A 21098-nucleotide genomic window follows, 5' to 3' on the forward strand; every position below is an offset into this window, starting at 1 on the left:
TTGTTGAAAAATTTTAATGTGCGACACTGAAATAATTGCCATCGAACATGAAATACTGAAAATGATGATTGAAAATGTCGTTTTCTCGTTAATAAAAAATGGGTCACGTGATGCTATTGTTAACCCAATACATAGGTACCTTTTAAGCAAGAAAAAAAAATCTGGCAGTTGACAGGTCAGTCCTTTCATTTTTCACAACAATTATTATTCAATGGCTTATATAAAATATGATGCAAAAATAATGAAATATCTGTAGAACGTACCATTACATAATAGTGATAAATTAAGTCGCTTCGGTGCTCTTTGGAAAACATAGAGTCCACCATTAAGCATCAGTGTCACCAGATTGGGTGATGTAAGTTTACGTTTATACTGTTTATTTAATAGGGAAGAATACAAAACAAAAAACAAATGTTTGATTTCCATTACTTCCAATGTGTCGAATATTTTTTTGATGATCCACAGATCTGACAGACTTAAGTAATGGGATATTTTTAGTATTCTTCCCTATAACTTTCAAAAAATAAAATCGTTATTGTGCACGTGCGCATACTTATATATATATATATATATATATATATGTAAAATTTACAATCAACAATTACACAACATACTAATGATAAACAGTCAATAGGTTAAGAAAATAACTGTACTTATAATATTTTTCATTTTGTCATTCTCATCATTACTATTAGATGAACCTTCTTCGTTAACTTAATTAATCTTAGAAGAAAAAAGTGGTCTCTTTCAATTGAAGATTGGGGGGAGGCGTCGCATGCCTATATACTTGTAATACAACAAAAATAAAATCACATACCTATTTTTGTAGATTTATCACTTTTCGGTTTTTTTTTTTTTTTTTTTACAACAAGGCTGATTCTATTCTCGTTAATCGTGTATCATCTCATAGTCTCTATGCGTTTTCAATAAAAACCTACTGTCACGCTGATTCACTCGATCGATTTTTGTTTGGATGTAATGAGAACTCGAATCATATGGGTCATTAAGGCAAATCTTAAAATATACGATCACTAAACATTGTTCATTCGTTTATAATATTATATGGTTTTCTTTTTCTCTGTTAAAGTAAGTCTTGACAACTAAAAATGATGATTTCGCACTTGTGGCATGCTTAATCCGGATCACGCATATTTTCGAAACTTAGTCTGGCTTGATAATCACATATTATGATATTCACTATTTTGTCATAAGATCACCTTCTCATGACCAGGATTAATCCCCGTCTCACCAAGCACCCATTCTACTCGAACTGTAAATAAAAAGATCGACACTTTTGTAGAATTAACCCTTTTTTTTCATCACTATGCTTTCAAAAACCACCAGTTTTCGTCGTACTATTAATCGTATTTCACAAAAATCAATAAATTACTATGTCATTGAACACTTGACAGTGTGTATGCGTATTCTAAAACACTTGTTTTATTTGTATGTAACTGTATACAGTGTACAATGTAAATAATTCCATAGGATGCAGTTACACTAATTTTGACTCTCCATAAAAACTTCATTATACTAATTAGTATAACAATAATTGCATGATAAGCGATCCGCATATGATTTACCCGCGAAACAGGTAATATTCTCAATTGTAACTTTTTTGTCACGATGTTCAGATTTAATTTCAACTTTATCATTGAGCACAGTTGATTTCATCACGAAACTCACAAAAACAATAAATTGTACCGTAAAATAAGATTAATGATTGTTGAGACAAAAATAAACATTTGTATTAAATACGGGTGGAAAAAACAAACAACTAAATAATTAATTAAATTAATAAATTTTCTTAACAATAAATGATAATTGATCAAATAATACTGGTCGATGAGTCTTCGAGTCAGGTTGAACCTAAAGCCGAAAAACAATATATTCTTACTCTCTGTAATCAAGTACCGAGCTTGAAAAAAATCGATATTCTTTCCCAATGGGCATAACTCGTGATAGCTCGTAGCGGACCTGTTCACACGTGTTCTTGCTACGCTGAAAACACACGAGTCATGCCCATTGCGTTACGCTTCCATCAATGTTACAAGTGTTTAAAAAATAATATCTACAATAACTGGTATAGCATTGCTTTTGTTGATCCAGTTAGAAATAATAAAAATAAGAAGTCGAAGTAGCCGTTTACGCGCGCGCTTCAAGCAAATACAATGTATGTATTGTTTGTACGATTGCACTTGTAATAACTGTCATGATAATCTTTGGAAGCCGCGTTAACGTGGTTGTGGTCGTCTGGTTTCTTGGCTTTGGGTGCTAACATGACCCGGAGATTTGTGCACCAGACTGAGTATTTTGCTCATTTGTAGCTTCTGACCTAAAAAAAAAGTGATGATACTTATTCGATGACAACCCTTCAGGCGGATGTAACAAATATATACGTGCAGTTCCACTTAATCGAGACATATTCACGCTGTTTCGTCGAAGTTTGTTGCTGCAATGTTTTTAAAAAATTCCAACTTACACGTGGAAACTGAATACTTGTGGCGATTGAAAATTTCGAAGAATCCGGATTCTTTTACAAAACTATTTATTTACATTTCAAACGTGAAGGCTGATAAATTTTTTTCCCCTTAACTGCGACACTTGAACAAAATTTTGATGATTTTCTTTGCAATTGAACACACCTACAGCTTTTGTTATTTATCGACATAATATATACATGTGAAAAAATTAATGCAGCCATCTATAGACAGTCCAACATTGCGAAACGTGTGAGCTTCCTTACCTAAAAAATAATAATTTGGTAATAAGTACCTCTGAGACAAGTCGCTGCTGTTGCTGGAATCGCTCGCGCCCGTTTCTTCGAGTATCAACTTTGAGGTGAAGCCCTCGACATCGAGATCGAGGAGGAGTTGTTTGAGCTGGTCGTTGACCATGCTCGGCTGCTTCGAGCGGTTCAAGAAGTCGAGATCGGTTTTCAGCACCTCCTCGAGGGACTTGGGCGTCAACTGGTACTCGTACATAAGCTCGGGCGTCATCTTGATGCCCTCCATCCAGGGCGGCTCTTTGCGCATCACTCGGAACTCCTTGCGACTCTGCGCCTGCTTGGGCTGGCTCTCTTTGCTCTTGAAAGGAAGAAGAAAAAAAATTACATACATTATACTTTTCTTTTTTTTTTTTTTTTTTCCCCTCTCTTTCTTTACTCGAGCACATACCTCGACCGAGGAGGCAGTGTTTTGCTGGTACGTGTTGCTGTCGCTGCAGTAGCTTATGTTGAGGGAGCTGCTGAACAAGCTCGACGAGTGTTTCGAGCAGCCGGCCTTGTCCTCCGGGAGGATTGAATGGTCTTTGGTGGTGTTGGCCGTCGTGCACTCGTCGGTGACGCTGAAGCAGCCGCCCTCGCTGCTATGCGAAACCACGCCGCACGGAAAAACCATCTGAAATTTTTTTAAAAATTTTTAATTAAAAAAAAAACCTCCCTTTTTTTTTTTTTCTTTTTTCTTTAGTACTCGCCAAAACGTACCTTTTTCGATGAGTCGGACATGGCCATGGTACTCCCGGGCTCGGCCTTGACGCTGGTCTCGCGACTGGAGGGCCGTTTGAGGTCAAACGGGGTTGGCATCGGCGCCGGCATGGCCGTGGGTAACGATAAAGCGGGTTGGATCTGTTGGGCCATCGGATTGACAAGGGTCCCGGAGAACGCGGCTGTGGGTGTCGTTTCGTTAGCGACGAACGGATTGCACATTGGGGGAACTCCCATCATCGGTGGGTACATGACGCTCTGCAACGGCGTCGTCACATATGGCATTGGAAGAAAACCTAAACCCACCTCGTTAGTACAACTATTTATAAACTGCGAGGACATCCTTATCCCCCATTGTACCTTCAATCATGAGGTGCTTAATTATGACATTATTTATTGCGACCAACGTATAGGGAACAAAATAAAGCGTTTGCGAGTACGATTGAATGTCCGTTATGTATACGTCACATGTGTCACAAATTGAATTATATTTTTAACTCCCCACGGCTAAAAGTGGCTACCCCGTGGCGTACACTTACGTATATATAAAACTCGCAAACACCATCAAGTATGATATTATACTGTGTGATAAATTTGTACGAAAAAATGACAACATACACATAATATATATGCATTATATAAGTATACACATAATGTATAAAATGCGATAAAATGGTAAAAATTTTACGCACAGTAGGGGGCAGGCTGGCTTATGGGTTTCGGCGGCCCGGGGTGCTCCTTCGGCAAAGAAATTAGAAAAGGGTTCTCCCACGGCATTGGTGCGGGCACGTAGCAAACGGGGACCATTTGCGGGAACGTGGGGTATCGATCCATGGCCTGGGTAAACGCGCTGGAACGAGTAACCAAAGTAAGCTCGTTATTATGAATATATACCTACATATATATATATATCCTTTCAGATTTAATTGCGGTTCATCAGCACACATGTATATATATATAAACATCGAAACAACATTAAATAAGGAAGTAACAGTAGCGGCGAGGGTGGTTGGTTAAACGTACATTAAAAAGGTGATTGAGCGTTATGTGCTGTGAATGTCATACATGTGTATATAGGCATGTATGATTGAAAAGACCAAAAAAAAAATGAACATGGATTACTTGTTGGCCGGGTAACGGTGTTGGGCGACGGAGGTGGCGGCGACCGGCATCGCCGTGCTTGTCATAGTCTGCCAAAGATCCGCGCGAGGTGCCTGGCCTTTGTCGTTACTGCCGACAGCGACTTGCTGTTGGATCGGTTGCAAGGGTCCCTCGTGCCTGGATTGCTTGTAACCACGTCCATTCTGCGCCTCCCAGTTTTGGCAGGCGACGCGCTTCAGCTGATTCGTGGACTTGTTGCGGGGCGCTACCTCACCCTTCGCAACAGCGGCGGCCAACAGTTGCGGTTGCGGTTGTTGCTGCTGTTTGGCCTTCTGCTCGTTGATGGAGCTCTTGCTGCGCTTGTCGTTTTTTTTTTTCTCGCGGTGCAACTGCATCATGAGCTTCTCCATGTCCTCGTTGTGCCGGTTGAGCAGCGACTCGGTGAGAATGGGCAGCTTGAATTGGCCGGCAACCGTAGGGGCCGTGTTGCGCACCGGGGCCGGCTCGAGGTTGGTCGAGCGACTGGTCGCGTTGCTCGTCTCGCCCCGGCTGTCGAAGCTTTGCCGGTTGTTCAACTCGCTGCTGCTGTTACCGCTGCCGTTCGTCGACGAGCTGCCCTTGGGCTCGCCAGCTGGTGCACGCGAGTCGAAGAATTATTATCATTGTTGTTGTTGTTGTTGTTGTTGTTGTTGTTGTTGTTGTTGTTGTTGTTGTTGACAACGCGTTATTAAATAAAGAAAATACCGGACATGGAGTTGCCGTCGTTTTTTGTCGAGGCTTGGAGTTCGTCGCTGCTGTTAGCGCTCGAGTGGACGTTCTCCTCGTCACTGCCGTACGGCTTCTTGTTCACGCTTATGTCGAGGTTGCTGCTGAAGAACCGCTTTATGTTGTCGAGGTAATTGAGCTGATTGTAGCTTGGTGGCGTCTCCGTTGAGGATTTGCTGTCGAGGTACTCGTGATGGGGCGATATCTCGCCGAGCATGACGCTGTCGTGCTCCTGTAACACGGGATTATGCGATCCCTTTAAGAATATCCCCCACCATTACAGTTAACATTTACGGACCACCACTTTTGAAGCTATTTTTTTTTTTTTTTTTTTTCTTTCCTTATTTTCAATCGTGATGATTATACTCAATCAACCAATCACATTCCTTATTTTCTGTAACGTTGTTTATTTCCTCCTCACAATATGCAAAAGTGGAAGTCTCTTTTTCACATGATAATGCGTATTAAGTGGCATATCTCGACCAGAGAGAAAAAAAGGTAGCATATATAGTATATTTGTTTCTGAGGTTTAACTAGTGGTGAAAGTCTAATACGTTTTTTTATGTAAGACCCTACTCATGTATATATATATTCATCATCTGTAATATAACACAGAAGCTTCAACATAATTGAATAATTAGTTGGCGCAATAATACTATACTGTTTTTAATTATCAAAATAGTCATAACAATTGTTTCTTTATTTTGAACCAACTGTTTATTTTTCTTACCTGTGTAGTATTTAAACGTACAATAGAATGAATGAAATCTTAAAAATGGAAGCAAATACGTTTCCGTTTCTAAGTTTCTTAGTACCTTTTTCAACTGATAAATTCATGTACCATTTTTCAAAATAAAAATTAAAGCACTATACCTCTTTCTCTTCAAGCTTCAATTTGCGTGTTACTTAATTTAAAATAGAAAAAAAAAGTACAGTAATAATCTATATGTGTAGGTACAAGTGTTAGTAACACTCTTCGTTAATCACCTACCTCGCTTATGGCCATTACTTAAACTATATATTATTGCCCTTGCACCTAGAAACTGAGAATCCTTGAAATTGAAAAATAATTAAAAAAATAAATGGCTCTTAAAAATGTACGCGTAAATTTCAAATGTTGTGCATGGGTCAATAAATTCTTCCAATGGCTCAAAATATCAGGTGATTCAAGTACAAAGATATAAAAAATATACATAATAAATGGCATGAAAGGAGATCAAGCGTGATTGAGCGACTTCGTATGGATCTTCAAAAAATTTTACGCAATCATAATTGGAATTTGAAATATACATGGATGTACTTAAAAAAAAAATTTAGAAAAAAAAAAATTGAAAATTCATACGTTGGTACAAGTTAAAATCTATAGTCTCCTTGTTTATGGTGATGGTTATTCTTGAATTGAATATGATGTATTTATAACTACATGAATTAATGGGTATGTACAAAATACATGCGTAAACGTATTAATGTTTTAATAATATGATGTAATAGTCACCCAAAAGCTCCTCTCGTCGACTGCCATGTGGTCTTTGCCGGGAGCCAGACTTTTGATTTCCAGTAGGACATTCTCCACAAAAGAGGCGAGCTCGTTTTTTTTGGCGAGCAAATCACAATCTGCAACCGCACACGAGGATCTCCTCTCAATGCCCTGGAGCGGACGAGCGGCGAAGAAAACGGAAAAAATGCCCGTTGTATACATACACGAAAATGCTTCGGGAATAGGGATCGACAAGTGCGAGATCTATATACGCTTATCTCTCTCTCTCTCTCTCTCTCTCTCTACGAAAATCTTAAATCTGCTGGCTATTTGGCTAAGATAAACGTGGTTATTACTTCATACGTACATGATAATAATAAAAGGTCTCGTATTATGCTGCAAAGTAACAAACAGAATCTTTAGATCTGTTATCATTATTGTTATATTATTAGATCTATAATAACTATTATTTATTATCATCATCACGCGAGAGCCAGCAAGGAAATTCTGTTAATTGGATTGAATAATCTGATGGCCTGGAAAAAGAAATTATTTCGTCTAGTATGTTATAAACCTTCCGAGTTTAATTTCTGTTGTAAGATCTGATTTTTCGAGACTCGTGAGTTTGGACATCACAGGTGGTTACAGTTGTTTTTAAATGAACTATATTTTTATGTGACTAAATAAGAGAGAAACAAGGAGGACTAATTTACAATCTAAATTTTATTTTGTAATTTATTTGCGATCTCAAGACATTGTCGGAGTTAAAATTACAGTACCTCATACTATGATTTCCAGAAATTAAGATGCTGTTTTTTTTTTCTAGCAACCAGATAAAAACGAAACGTTAAATTTAATAAAGTTTGAAATAATAAGTCGTGTACATAATTTTACAAGAGTCTCTAAATATCTCTAGACAATTTCTAAATCAATTTCCAAGTATTATCTATAGGAAATAAAATATCTTTATTCGAACTAATTGAGCAACTAGTAAATCAATTTACTAAAAAAATATCTAGTGATAATCTTTCGATTGCATAATTTTTTGCTTAATATAACATACATGTGTTGCTTTGTGTTATATAATTATGTAATTGTTACGTTACGTCAGAAAGACTGAATTTTGAATAATTAAGCATTGCGTGCAACATATAACTGAGCAATAATATCAATGTAATGTTCTCCTTACTTCAACTTTTGCTAAAAAAAATTATTTGCTTTCATCGATATGGGCTTATTATGATTCACCAATGTCATTTTACGACACTGGTAATACATAACTACATCAGGGTATTGGTTAATTACCCGATTGAGAAGTGCCATGATTTCTTCCTGGATAATTTTAGCTTCCTTGAGCACTTCCTCGCTAATATTGGCGAAAGAGTGGCTCTCACGAGCAGCCGGCGATCGGAAGACATCGGGATCGGCTGGTCCTCTGAGTACTCGGTGTTGACCTACGATAAATTCTAGGTTTTTTTTCCAAGGATTGACGAAAGTCGACCATTTCGTTTCCAGGACGACAATGTCACCGTTTTGCGCTACGAATCTGTAAGGCTTCGACCTATACGAGGTGTTTTCCAGGTTGACCACCTACGACGCAACATTTGAAAAAAATCCAATGTGTAGTCATTTTTTCACAATCAAAAACATGTTATCAGTCATTCTGTCATACGTGGCATGGGATACAACATTTCAGAGGTCTAATGTTGTCTCTAGAGTTGCATAAATTTCACTTTGTAGATCACGTTCGTAAAGTTTTTGATTGTTTGTCTTTACCATGAGAATATATAATTAAGATTGAATACATTATCGGGGGCATGTTTTTTTCTTTTTTTTTTTTTTTTTTGCACAGACATAGTGACGTAATGTTGTTTTTTTTTAAATTAAAGAATGAAATACGTTTTCTTTTGATTACTTTGACTCTGAGAAACCATAACGTATAGTAAAAATCGCGAAAAAAGAATTGGAAAAAAAGTTTGAGGAAGAGAACACATTTGCCGCAAGTTGACCAGAAAAGGTCTCATGCTCACTGTCTCGTAGATGTCTTTGATGAGCGGCAAATCCTCGGGATAGTAGAAGTCAAACAGCGAACGATCGATCATATCTTGCGGTAGATACCCCAAATATTGTACGACATCGGGATCGACGTATGATAGACGGCAATTTACGGTGTGGCGCGTCGTAAATACCGTAGATAATATTGTTTCTTCTGGAGCTATGGATAATGACATTATATTTATGATTGCTAATTATTATTTTTGCTTTTAAATCGCTGTCGATCGTATCCTTCATTTTCTCAAGTTTTTATAAGAATCGGGTGAGTATTACTCGTTTTTCGAATATTATTCTTGGTAAACTGCACTATTAAAAATTAAAATAAACATAAAAAAAAAAAGTTAATATTTGTCATGAAAAAACACTAAAGGACAAACGAAATTTTTTAATTTTATAATATTCTTCGACGTGTGCTTTAACAACAACTTTGAGTTCTATAAAATATAAAAAACATAACGTGGTAGTTCTTACTAGCTTATTTGAAAGCCAATTTGAGTAAAATCATACAGTTTTATTAAAAGTTGACAAAAATAATAATTGTTGTACAAGACAGATACGAGACATATGGCTACATAAAAAAGAAAGATTATTTAGAAATAACGAGACAAAGGTAAAATCCATTTGTTTCTTCGTCAATAACTAAAAACTTGATGAAATTTTCCACATTTCAGACAGATTGAAGTTTAAACATCACACGCGATACTTTATACATAATCATACTTATAAGTATTTGAAACGAAACTCGATCTCGACTAAAGCGCCAAGAAATACGAATTGGGAATATTAATACTTACCTGTCCCAAAAGTTATCTGATTCTGGTTGCATTAATTTAAAGATTAAACTTTTGTAATCCTAATTAAGCACGGAAGGTAATGCTTACTTTACTGCAAACTGTCTAATCATGAATGAGAATTTTCATTTTTGTAACGTCAATATGGTACAATTTGATTCTCTTAAAAACACTCGTATAAAGCCGGTTGTATTTTATTCAAGTGTTGAAAGAAATCTTGGAGATACGAAAGACAATACAAAAAAAAATCATCGTAGTTAAAAGCTCGAGAAAAGGAACTCGTCGATCGGACAGCTCCGATTCACACAACACAAATAAACACAGGTTTAATTCTCATTGTTAACTGTCATTTAAAAAAAAATAATGTCTCGGCCTTAGAAAATCTCCATGTGGTAACTTTAAGGGAATCAAAGTCCACGATAGATTGTTCAAGCAAACTCTGAATTTTACGTACCAACCGATTTTTAAAAGATTTTTTAAATTGAAAAATTAAAAAAAAAATAAATAAAAAATACATTTGTATGTACAACAAAATGGAAAAAAGAGAGTAATCATACCTTTGTAGGCCGAATGAATGGGTTTGAAAAAAGCGAGCAGCATAACTTGGTTCTGAAAACTGGATGATTTGTCGCCTTGAAAATTCTGGAAAAGGAAATTTATCCTGTACGGCATATACTCGTCAGGGCTCTGCTGCTGTTGGCTCGGTGTGTCGCACACTAGGCTCGCACTGTACTTGCGTAAACGACAGAAAGTAATTTCCTTCCGACATCCTACGTCTATAAAGTTTTCGTGAAAAAAAAATAAAAAAATAAATAAATAAATAATGGAAAAGTATTTAGTTATTAAAAAAAAAAAACAGTAAAACACAACTGAACTACGCAATGTATGATACTAAGAAATTTTCAAGTAATTGTTCCTACATGATTACCTGTTGATCGGCAATCTCGAGAAACAGCTATTTCGTTGGCTATTTTATTGGCTACGATATCCTTGTCTTTGGCATCCAAAAAGTCTGTAAATAACTTGCCGGTCCACGAGTCTCTTGGATATCCAAGGGACGCGTGTAACGACGACGTCGCGTACAACACTAAACCATCGAGCATCGATATCACCGCATAGTATTCCTCCTACGTAAAAAATAAACAATTTTTTTTATTCATTTATTTTTTTTATTAGCCTTTTTGGCGTTTTTTTGGTCAGATCTTTACAAGCGGTAACTCTTTTTTTCCTTATACTTATATAAATATACTGTCTTTATTCTTTTGAGATTAAATTAATTTTTGCCACAATAGTTTTTAGTAAACTGTTTTTTTTTTTTTTTTTTTTTTTTTTTCAACTACAATGATTCTATTGATTTGCAAATCATCAAAACAAAATAAAAATAAAGTACAACGACGAATTTATTACTCTGTGTAACAAAGATTGCACCAATTTTTCATCAACGGCGGTTTTGTATCGATTGTTGTTGTTGTCCGTCGAACACAACACGGAGTTAAGGGCTCACTTATTCATAAAGAATGTGAGTGACTTGTGACTCACAGGTTCTGGAATTCAGCGACAAAAGGGAGCGGAAAATTTTTGTTATTCATCCCGTACGAGTTTAACATTTTTGTGAACAATGAAAATTGTAAGTTTTTCAACGGGTGGACAAAAACGATACTCACTAAAACATTGAGTTCTCACAGTTTATTTCTCTCAATTTTCAAGACACAACATTTTTACAGAGCAAGTTAGAAAAGTTCTCGAAAAAATACATTCAGGCCACATTTCAGGTACATGTTTTCGACGTAAGTACGTATGCTGTACCGAGGTTTCAAAAAATGAATTGCTGCAATTGATTTGATTTTGACATTCATTAGATAATTTCTCAATGAGTTGATTTTATCACATCGTTTTGTGTACGACTTAAAATTTCTCAAGTAACCCAATAAACTTACTCTTGTAACGTGATGGATTGAAATTTTAAAAAATCTGCCATAGAGCTTGACTGAACCAAGCTTGGTTTTCTAAAAAATTTGCAGCTTTTGGTCCCCAATGTGGTGTTTCTCCTCAATAAATTAATTGCTTTACAAGAAGCACTTTATTCCAACAAAGTGTGGCATATTTCAAAAATCTCAACGACTCACATCAAAAGTAGTGTTATATTATTATAAAATATAAATCTGATCTGTACACTATTTGTAAATCCCGATTACGTCGCACATACAATATTGGCGTACGCATGTGTCTTCATGCATTGTTTTTCCCATTTGCACTCAACTTTTTTTTTTTTCATGACGAAAAAAGAAGAATAAGGAAATAAAGTAATAAAACGTGAAACAAATTACAAATATTACAGACTTTATATTAGAATTCGTAGGTAAAACACCCTTGTACGTGTTGAAAAAGTAAAATAGCTTGAGATTATGTCGTATGTGCAATCAACGGGTGTGTATATATATATATACATTGTGCGAATGTGAATAAATAAATGTCATTGTTTATTTGTTTGTACATGAGTATACATAAGAAAAGTAATGAGGTCAATGGGTTATCTTCCACACCTTTCAAATTTCCCGCATGTCGTTGTATCTCTGAGTCTTTCCGACAAGGCCCACACTTCTCCGAATTTTTGCAAATCTTTTTAAGAGTAATTTTTACACAATTCGTGTACTCGCTATAGCCAACCACCTTACTAACTGAACCACGTTTTCGAGTACAAAAATAAATAATGATAAAAAAAAAAAAAAAAAACTGTAAATACAAAGTGGTGGAGAAACGTGGCTGTGACATTTACTTTTTAAATCCCTCCCATTTATTGTGTTTATTATAAAATATGCTCAACCGTAGATTAAAAAAAAAAAGGCAATATATTTATGTACGTATGAAAAACAAAATGTGAAAATACATTTCTTTTTTTCTTTCCACATGTAATTGTCTCGTAATTGAACGGTTTATTGCGCCGTTTGGCACGGGTAATAATACTAACGCTGCACGGCTGTGAAAAGGCTGTGATCCCGTCGATCGCGTTAGCTTTCGAGGAGTCAAACTCCGCTGCTTTGGCAGCGCAGGTCAAGCTGTTGTTGTCGTTGTGCACTCCTGGATCTGTCGCGTCGACCAACTCTACAACGGCTACTTCTTCTTGGGTGTTCACCAACAAAAATTTTTATTTCACTAAGCATGGATTTTCTTTTTTTTTTTTTTTTTTTTTTTTTTTTTTTTTTTTTTTTTTTTTTTACTACAAATATTAAAAGGTCCGGTGACTTTTTTTGCTCGTCTTAGTAAGCCTACAACTGTCGAGTCTTTCTCTGTGCACAAACTTTTATTTTTCTCGATCCCAACATACTTTTTATCTCCTTTGTTACTTTCTTGCAAATATTTATCTCGTTAAACACATATATGCTCACACCCAACCATCGGGTCGGGAAACGTCCATTAATTACTATAGGTAATTTTTCTCTTTCTCGTATCTACGAAGCTCGAATTTTCTACGTGAAATATTCTACAGTTGACAATAAAAAAATCAAAATTTGTATAAATCTTTACCTTAGGATTAGATCCTCCACTCGTTTTTTATTTATTTTATAATTAATTTTTATAATTAATAGACGTTCACGCATAAATACGTTTTACTATGTTTTACTATGTCTACGTGGGTAGGAATACGTATGGGCACGTATAGGCTTTAGGCAATAAATGAAAACGGCAATTTTTCAGACAAAAATAAACAAAGCTAACGAAAAAATGGTCAAATTATCGTAATGGCTGATGTCGAGACTACAAGCGTATATAATATATATATATTTATTCCTTAATAAACAAACGAGGCACAATCGTAGTAACCAATACGAATGTCCATCAAGCCCAGTACGATGATAATAACAATAATTTCTAGTTACGCTCATATCTGCATGGAAATCCATTCATTTCGTTTGTTTCGTTAATTGATCTCTTTATATGTAGTGTTACGTATACGCATTTTGCGCGAGTTTATTTATGTAAAGATGAGTGCGTTGCGTGTGTACTCGAACCCGATGGAAAATTATATAAACTCGTTTTCTCGTACACTCTCTCGTTCTTTTTATTTTTTTTAGCTTTTATGTATATTGGTTACTCTCTCGGTGGATATTTTTCGAGGAACTGCTCATGTAACGACACTCAATAAGTTATCCGTATGAACTCTCTGAACTACAGCACAAATTTACCAACCTGTAGTTTTCCGGTCGTGGAGAACGAGCGAGGACTTGCAGGAAAAGTTGGGCTCGGTGGCGGTTTGGGGCGAGCTCGACTCGGGCCCCGGACCAACGGAGGCGTTATTTATCGATGCGACCTGTACCGGTTTTACATTGCCGATGCTGGTGTTGTTGGTCGTGGCGGTCTCTACTGTGGGTACCTGCGTCACGCACGACTCGTTCTTTGATTTTTTCTTTTTGTAGCTCTTATCCTTGCGCTTTGTGATCGGCTTCGGCAATGTCTCCGAGCTGAAAGATAGTTTGCACCTACAGTGCTTCCGTGTTACAAAATGGGTACATCTTCTTTTTTTTTTTTTTTTTTTTGTTTTTCCATATCTCTAGTATATTTCTACTCAGTGCTTCGAGTTTATATTGGTTAGTAGGTATATATGTACATATAGTAATAAAGTTACTTGTCTAAACTTTACGTGTACCATATAAGTATAGGTGTGTTGGGAACATAATAATCGTTAATGTGGCCTTTTTACTGAATATTACTATACGAGCAGTTCTTAGTAGTTTATGTATTACCTTTAAATCCAAGTGTTTGAAAATTAAACGCTCGCGTATACATTGAATATCTGTCATAATCGTTGATTGCCAGCACTTCAAGGTAAAAAAGCTTGAATTATTTTTTAAAAAGTGCCCGTATTGTTTAATGTATTATAAAATTTGGATGATACAGCCGCAAAACAAACTAATCGATCGAAGTTCACGCGAAATCGATCGTAAATTGGAACAACTAGATAATAAACCACACGTCCGTCCACCGAGTGGCACGTGGTTTTGCAAATAAAAGTCGTAACAGCGCGCTTTGGCAAAACTAATTATAAATTCAATTAGCCCTCGACATTGAGTAAACGACTCGACAATGGCTTGTGCAACGAGAATTTTGCTGGATTCAGAAAATCGATCTCGTCACGTATACCGATATAACTTGGAAAAACCTTATGTCACGTTTGAGTTACCAAAAAGTGACAATGGGACAAGGAAGCATTTTTCGTGTACAAGCACTTCTCGTGGAAATGTTACTAGCGGATAAAACGTTTTCTTGGAAAACAGGTAAATCGAACACTTACCGTAACGTATATAAACATATAGAAGCAAGTATAGTTTGGCGCTTGCCATTATGGAGGCGTTTTATATTTCATGTACCACAAGAGCTGAGAAGACAAAGTATGAGAGTAAGTGCGAGTATGGTAATGCGTGCATTTTGTTGCTTCATATGTCCCTCTGGCTCCGATATGCCATATCATTCTGTGCTCTTCGGCAGCTTAGTTTTATAAATAGCATCGGCATTGCTGGATATATAGCTGCAAACTCGTGAACGGCCACGTGAGGCCCGACACTATTGGCGCGCAAAGCTCGTATAATGCATGTTTATCCCAGTCAACAAATTGATACTAAGTAGGTATAGTTCACGTTTGCAAAAATTACACGGGACGAGAAAAAAAAAAAAAAAAAAAAAAAAGGAATCATACAATGCCCGTCAAATCGTTTTCGGGACGCTTGACGCGGGCCCAAAATCCAAATTGTATCATCACATGGCAAAGTTTTCAATTATTTTCGGACATGAATACACCGAACTAAAAAATAGTCATGACAACAGTTGCTCATCCACGCTCAGTCAAGTATGTACTTTGGTACACACACACACACACACAATAAACTCCATAGTGGTAAATAAAAGGATATCCAACTCTCTCGTGTTATTGTTTCCATATTATACCCAAATAGACCCATTATTATCATTCGATACGTTAATTTTGGATGGCATCTAATTTTGCGTTACACCCACTGCAATCGGATCGGTGAGCTGGAAGGCTAAAACGCCCTACGGATTTATTTTTAGCTCTTTGGTGTGTATAATAACTGCAGTTACAGGCTTTACTGGTCGTTTGGAATAATTAATCGCGAGTATAGAGTATATATTGGTATTGGTATCGTATTGTTATTTTTTTTTTTAAATCATGTTTGCAATGAACACTTTTCCGTATTGTTTTCTAGAATTTCTGAAAAACAACGCTCCGTGACAAATCTAACTACAGCGCAACATTCAAACAAATGATTTTGTGAATAAAATGGTTGTATAAAAACTGGGACCAAAAAAATAATAATAATAATAATAACAATTATGTGTTAAAACATGTGCTCGTATTAAAAATATGCAGACAACGTGAAAGTACTCACGAGGATCCGATGGTCGACGGATTTCCTTCATTATATCCACTGCTGGCCGACCTCTTACTGTTTCTCGACACAGAACTCCCACTAAAACAACAAATACATAACGCAACATGTATATTTTTATGATGCACTAGTGTGTGCGCTAAACTCATCGTTAATTAATACATAACATCGATGTGATCATGACACCCGCATTTAAATAAATTCTTATGTAAAACATTGCCAAGCGCAGAAAATCATATACGGAAGAGCACAACCAGAAATACCTACATTGTAATTATCGATTCGTGCGATCGTAATCGATATGATTGTTGTTGGTGATGCGGCTTGTGTTACATGAATCTTATTTTGCAAATTGAGGATCCGAAAACGGAAGGGGGATGTATCATGCGTTTCCCATTAAAAATGTATATACGCAATGTGTCCCCTTTCTGGATTGTTAATTGTGCCGCATTGTGCAATCGTTTTGCTCGCCTATTTATAGAATCGGCACAGCCGCCCGTCTTACGCATCCCCTTAGACGACTCGATGCACAGCCATAATTATACTTTGACAGTGGCGTTTAACCGAAAAAGGACGCTAATAGACATTTCGGTTATGGAGACAATCCAGCCGAGTCTCGTCACCGACAAACATGTAACGCCAGCCAACTTACTCGCCTCGACGCACAAATATTTTTATATACATAAATATATAATGCATAACATCCATAACAACGCAAATTATCCTAAAAGTAGGTAATGATACAACCATGTTGTATATTCTCAATTTATACAAATAGGCAGAATGTACCTGTTTATAGGTATACTTGCACGAGAAGCGTGATACAATGAGTCAATGAGCTTTTTTCAGCATTAACATGTTCAAATTAATAAAAAAAAATAAATAAAAAATAATAAAAAAAGGCCAAAGTTTGATTAACGTATAGCTCAGGCCAATTCATGATTGTGCGTGCGTGTCTTACTATCACACAGCCCATATTATACTAGCAAGTCTAATATTTTGTTTAAATTTATTATATTTATTTCGTCTTATAGATATAGTTGATTGACCGGGTGGTAGTTATGTTTAATGCGTTGGATAATGTGTTGCCGTTTGAATACTTTTCGATTAATTTCGGACGGTCATGGTAAACTAATATGTATTTTATGTAAAAAAGGAGTATGTCGTAAGAAATTTTGGTTTATTGTAAATTTATCTACTTATTCAAAGAAAATTTGCAGATAGCTCCCAAGTGGCGCAATATGTGCATCTCGTAAGAAAAAAACAAATATTTTAAATCTTTTGTAGTTTCCTGTTATCATTATTACTTTAGGAATGGTTATTTGACATATATTTTCCGAGATTGTTACTTTGGCACATAATTATATAATGATACATTTGACAGTTATTGCTATCTCTTCTACTAGTATTAATTATTATTATTATAAGTACATGTAGATGAGCACTCGCTCCGACAGTTACTTTTTTTTTTTTTTTTACTAATTAAGAAAATATCGACTTTTTAATAGTTTCGTAATTAATCTTTATAATTTTTCAAACGATTTGTATGAGCCACCTCAAGTGTTCTCAAGACAACTAGATCAATTATATTCATAAACAAAAAAACCTGAGTTAGGGATTAATCAAACCAAAAACTCTTGCAGTACGAAAAAGTTGTTTTCACTATTTTTAGCGTACATAGAAAAATGTAGGAAAAAATTTTTTGCAGAAAAATATCTCATTGTATAGGCATTATTTTATTGAGCATCAATTTTGTTGCGTGCAATTTTTCATTTCTAAATCCGCATATTAAGATACTAATGGAGCACAATGTTTCATTTATATCCAATTTCCATATAAAATTAGATGCTCATCAACCGCAGTTAAGTACACATAAATTGTAACGAGTCGCGAATAAACGGATAGTATTATTAAACGAATCAAATGAATGTCGCGTGCATGGCAAGCTTTGGTTGTAAAGGGACTGAAATACACTTGGAATACAAACGTACACGTACACCTACAAAAGCCTGTACGTACAATTGTCTTTGCAAACCCTCGCTTCGGTTTATATAATGAAAATCCACACAATCGTAACGCCTCGTGCCCCCCACCCAACACGATCAATGCGCGCTTGTTATCAATTTTCACGTTTCCTTTATTTTACATGAGCAAACGTCCATACAATGGAGTAAAGCTGAATTTAACCGTAATATTGTACGGCGCTATGAATATGAGGCTTGCGTTATAAATATAGCCTTAACAATCGGCACGCGGAATTTGTTCGAAATTTTCATCTTTTTGAGAGTCAATAATTCAAGGGTGTGTTTCAGTAACGCTCTCCGACAACTTACCGACAACTTAATTATGTCTTACGATATCTTGCGTCATGTTTAAGTTGTCGGTAAGTTGTCGGAGAGCGTTACTGGAACACACGGCAAACCCTAATGGTGAGTACCTATAGCGTTTAAAAAGTAATTAAGAAAAAAAAGGAAAAGTTTTTAGTGACACACATTTTTATATTGTACGGTGTGTAGTGTATGACATTTTTTTAAATTCATTTGGAATTATACTTTTAGTAATAATTAAAAAAAAAAATGATACGAATAAGTAAATTTAGTATAACAATTTTTATTCCTTTTATAGAGAATTAGAGAAACTTGACAAGTTGGTGGTTACTGTAAGTTGAACTCAACTAGAATATGAATATCTTTGTCACTTTAATGTGTTTGCAGCTTCATTTGTAGCTCAAATATATTTAAATTAAATATGTAACGGTTCATGTGTGCCTATACTGTTTGTATAAGATGAAAATTCTATTTTAAACGTGTGTGCTTTAATACACCTATATTTGTTTGTTCTTCATGGCATAGAAGTTACACAAGAGCAGAGTTAAAATACATCGATGAGTACTTGTATAACCTTATTGGCTTTCATTAGTTTCCTACGGTACAAACGTGATAATAGGTATGAAGTACATTTTTTTTTTTTTATATATATATAACTTGATATAAATGTACTTGAAAAATCACGTTTTTTCTTCTCAAGTCCAAGGTTTTTCGGAGCATTGATTGTACAGTTATTAAATGATATTGTATCATCATCAGATAGTATTACTATAATTTATTGTGTAATTTCACGCAGAGGCTCTAAACAGTAACAATGGCGGCAGCATATCTGTATGTTTCGTAGATTCGATACCCCTTTGGTCATTTTCGCCAATTAAGCGTACAGCTGAAGGAAATCACATTACGCGTAAACTTACTCGATTGTAAGTATATGTACACTGACTGCAAAAACAGCATAAAATCTGTTTGAAAAAAAACTACTTCGCTTATAAATAATTTAATGTCTAATTCATTATTAAAGCAATCCTCTGAGCAACAACGTTCATTGAAACCTTTTATCCGAATTCATGCTTGTATTTGAAAAAAAAAATTTTTTTTTAAATAATCAACTTTTTGATCGAAAATAAAACTAGTAAGGGGTATAAATTTAAACCGTGTGATACAAAAGATTAATGTGTTTTTGTAACTAGTTTTACAACAATTAATAAGCTAAACAAATCTAATGCATAAAATATTCCATATTACTGGCGTAAATATTTTCAACTGTAAATAACAACTGAATAAGTAAGTGAACTGAAACTGATCAATTTTCAATTATTTTTTTTTTTTCCTTTCAAATGGTGTCAGATCGTGGGGATCTTGGAAAATATCTTAATTTTGGAAAAATGTTAGAAACAAAATTCTTTGTAAGAAAACGTACGAAAAACGTTCGAAAACGAAGATATTTTATTAAAAAATAACGGCATAAAATTTATTGCTTTGAAGATTTTTCTAAATTCCCTGCAATAACAATATCTGAAATCGTTTGAAGAGTGAAAAACAATCGAAAAAAAACTGAAATGGGGTGAAAATCAAAATAGTTTTAATTAATACATCAAGTGTCATCAAGTGTTATCGTTGTTGTCACGGTATTAAAGAACGCAATTTTGCTTGTTAAATAAAAAAAAAAAAAAAAAATTAATGCGTCGTAAATTGCAAGCATCCGTATATTACTCTGTTCTTTTCTTCGTACGTTTAATACATTCGTGCATAATATAACGTGTGTAATCAGCCCCTTTCGCGATGAAAAGCGCACTTGATACAACATGCACAGATAATAATAATTTTAAAAAAATACCGACCTCGCATGGGACTGGCTGTTACTGCACGAATTGGAGTAGCCGGAATCCGAGATCTTGGCATTTTCCCTGGACTCCTCGGTACTTGCGGGCTCCATTGTCGCTTTCTCAGTCAATGTATGTATCTACTTTTTTTACGCACCACCAACAGTAACCGTCCATTAGGTATTTTTAATATCATTATTATTATTTTTATTACTATTAAAATTCCTATAAATATCGGGTACAAAAATTATCGAGGAACCGAGGAAATACTCTGGCTTCGGTTCATTAAAAGCTGCCATTTACGCAAGCTCGGAGCTCGATAAACAATATTGAAGAAATTCACGTTCCATTAAGATATTTAAAATTAAAAAGAAAATTATCAAATAGTAATAATCAAATTTACGGTAAGTACATGTAAATAAAGCTTCTTCATCAACAGTTTAACTAGCAATTGTCGTTTATTCGAAATTAACGGGTATGCACGCATACGTACTTAGGAATAAGAGAGAGCGAGCGATGGGAAAAATCGTTTGTAACATCATTAGAGTCGTCGTACACCCATTTACCTGTGATTCTCCTATATAATATCAGTTATTAATAATCAACGGACACCGTTGTGATCTGCAAAAACAAGGCGATGTGGCTTGGACCAATGCTATAGTTCGACGTTGCAATCCAATGACTTTTCATCTTCGCCGCACGGCGGTGACGAGCTTTCGTCGAACGTATACTATCCAATGTTTGAAAGTGCACTTGTCACCATGATATTATATACTTATATATTATATGGTCTGTATTTTCTCGAGCTTGTCACTTTGGACAAACGGCAACTGTGTCACGTTTATCGAGCGATAAAAGTTCGCGCGCACAATCG

General features: G+C 35.5%; 1 protein-coding gene across 1 annotated transcript; it reads right to left on the reverse strand.

Moving 5' to 3' along the window:
• Positions 1 to 1425: 1425 nt before the first annotated feature.
• On the reverse strand, positions 1426 to 20931 carry per (period circadian regulator). The gene is made up of 17 exons (XM_089598347.1): positions 20791 to 20931; positions 20243 to 20367; positions 16075 to 16155; positions 13862 to 14133; positions 12561 to 12793; positions 10602 to 10800; positions 10231 to 10449; positions 8858 to 9042; positions 8133 to 8417; positions 6846 to 6998; positions 5330 to 5582; positions 4607 to 5216; positions 4177 to 4334; positions 3485 to 3780; positions 3177 to 3398; positions 2776 to 3086; positions 1426 to 2335 (listed from the first exon to the last, which is right to left on the reverse strand). The coding sequence occupies exons 2-17, from the start codon at positions 20335 to 20337 to the stop codon at positions 2275 to 2277; spliced, it is 3633 nt and encodes a 1210-aa protein (XP_089454473.1). The 5' UTR covers positions 20338 to 20367; positions 20791 to 20931; the 3' UTR covers positions 1426 to 2274.
• Between the last annotated feature and the right edge of the window lie 167 nt (positions 20932 to 21098).

This window comes from Copidosoma floridanum, unplaced genomic scaffold (genome assembly GCF_036245765.1).
Source record: "Copidosoma floridanum isolate Cflo_tuat_1 unplaced genomic scaffold, Cflo_Japanese_pri ptg000006l, whole genome shotgun sequence".
Lineage (NCBI taxonomy): Eukaryota > Metazoa > Arthropoda > Insecta > Hymenoptera > Encyrtidae > Copidosoma > Copidosoma floridanum.

Bases quoted from the DNA above. Each gene is read 5' to 3' on its own strand.
- per (XM_089598347.1), bottom strand. From the start codon at position 20,337: ATGGAGCCCGCAAGTACCGAGGAGTCCAGGGAAAATGCCAAGATCTCG. The intron at 16,156-20,242 runs GTCGGTATTTTT...TTGTTGTTTTAG, and splicing joins AACAGCCAGTCCCATGCGAG to TGGGAGTTCTGTGTCGAGAA. The intron at 2,336-2,775 runs GTACTTATTACC...CTTTTTTTTTAG, and splicing joins AGCAGCGACTTGTCTCAGAG to GTCAGAAGCTACAAATGAGC.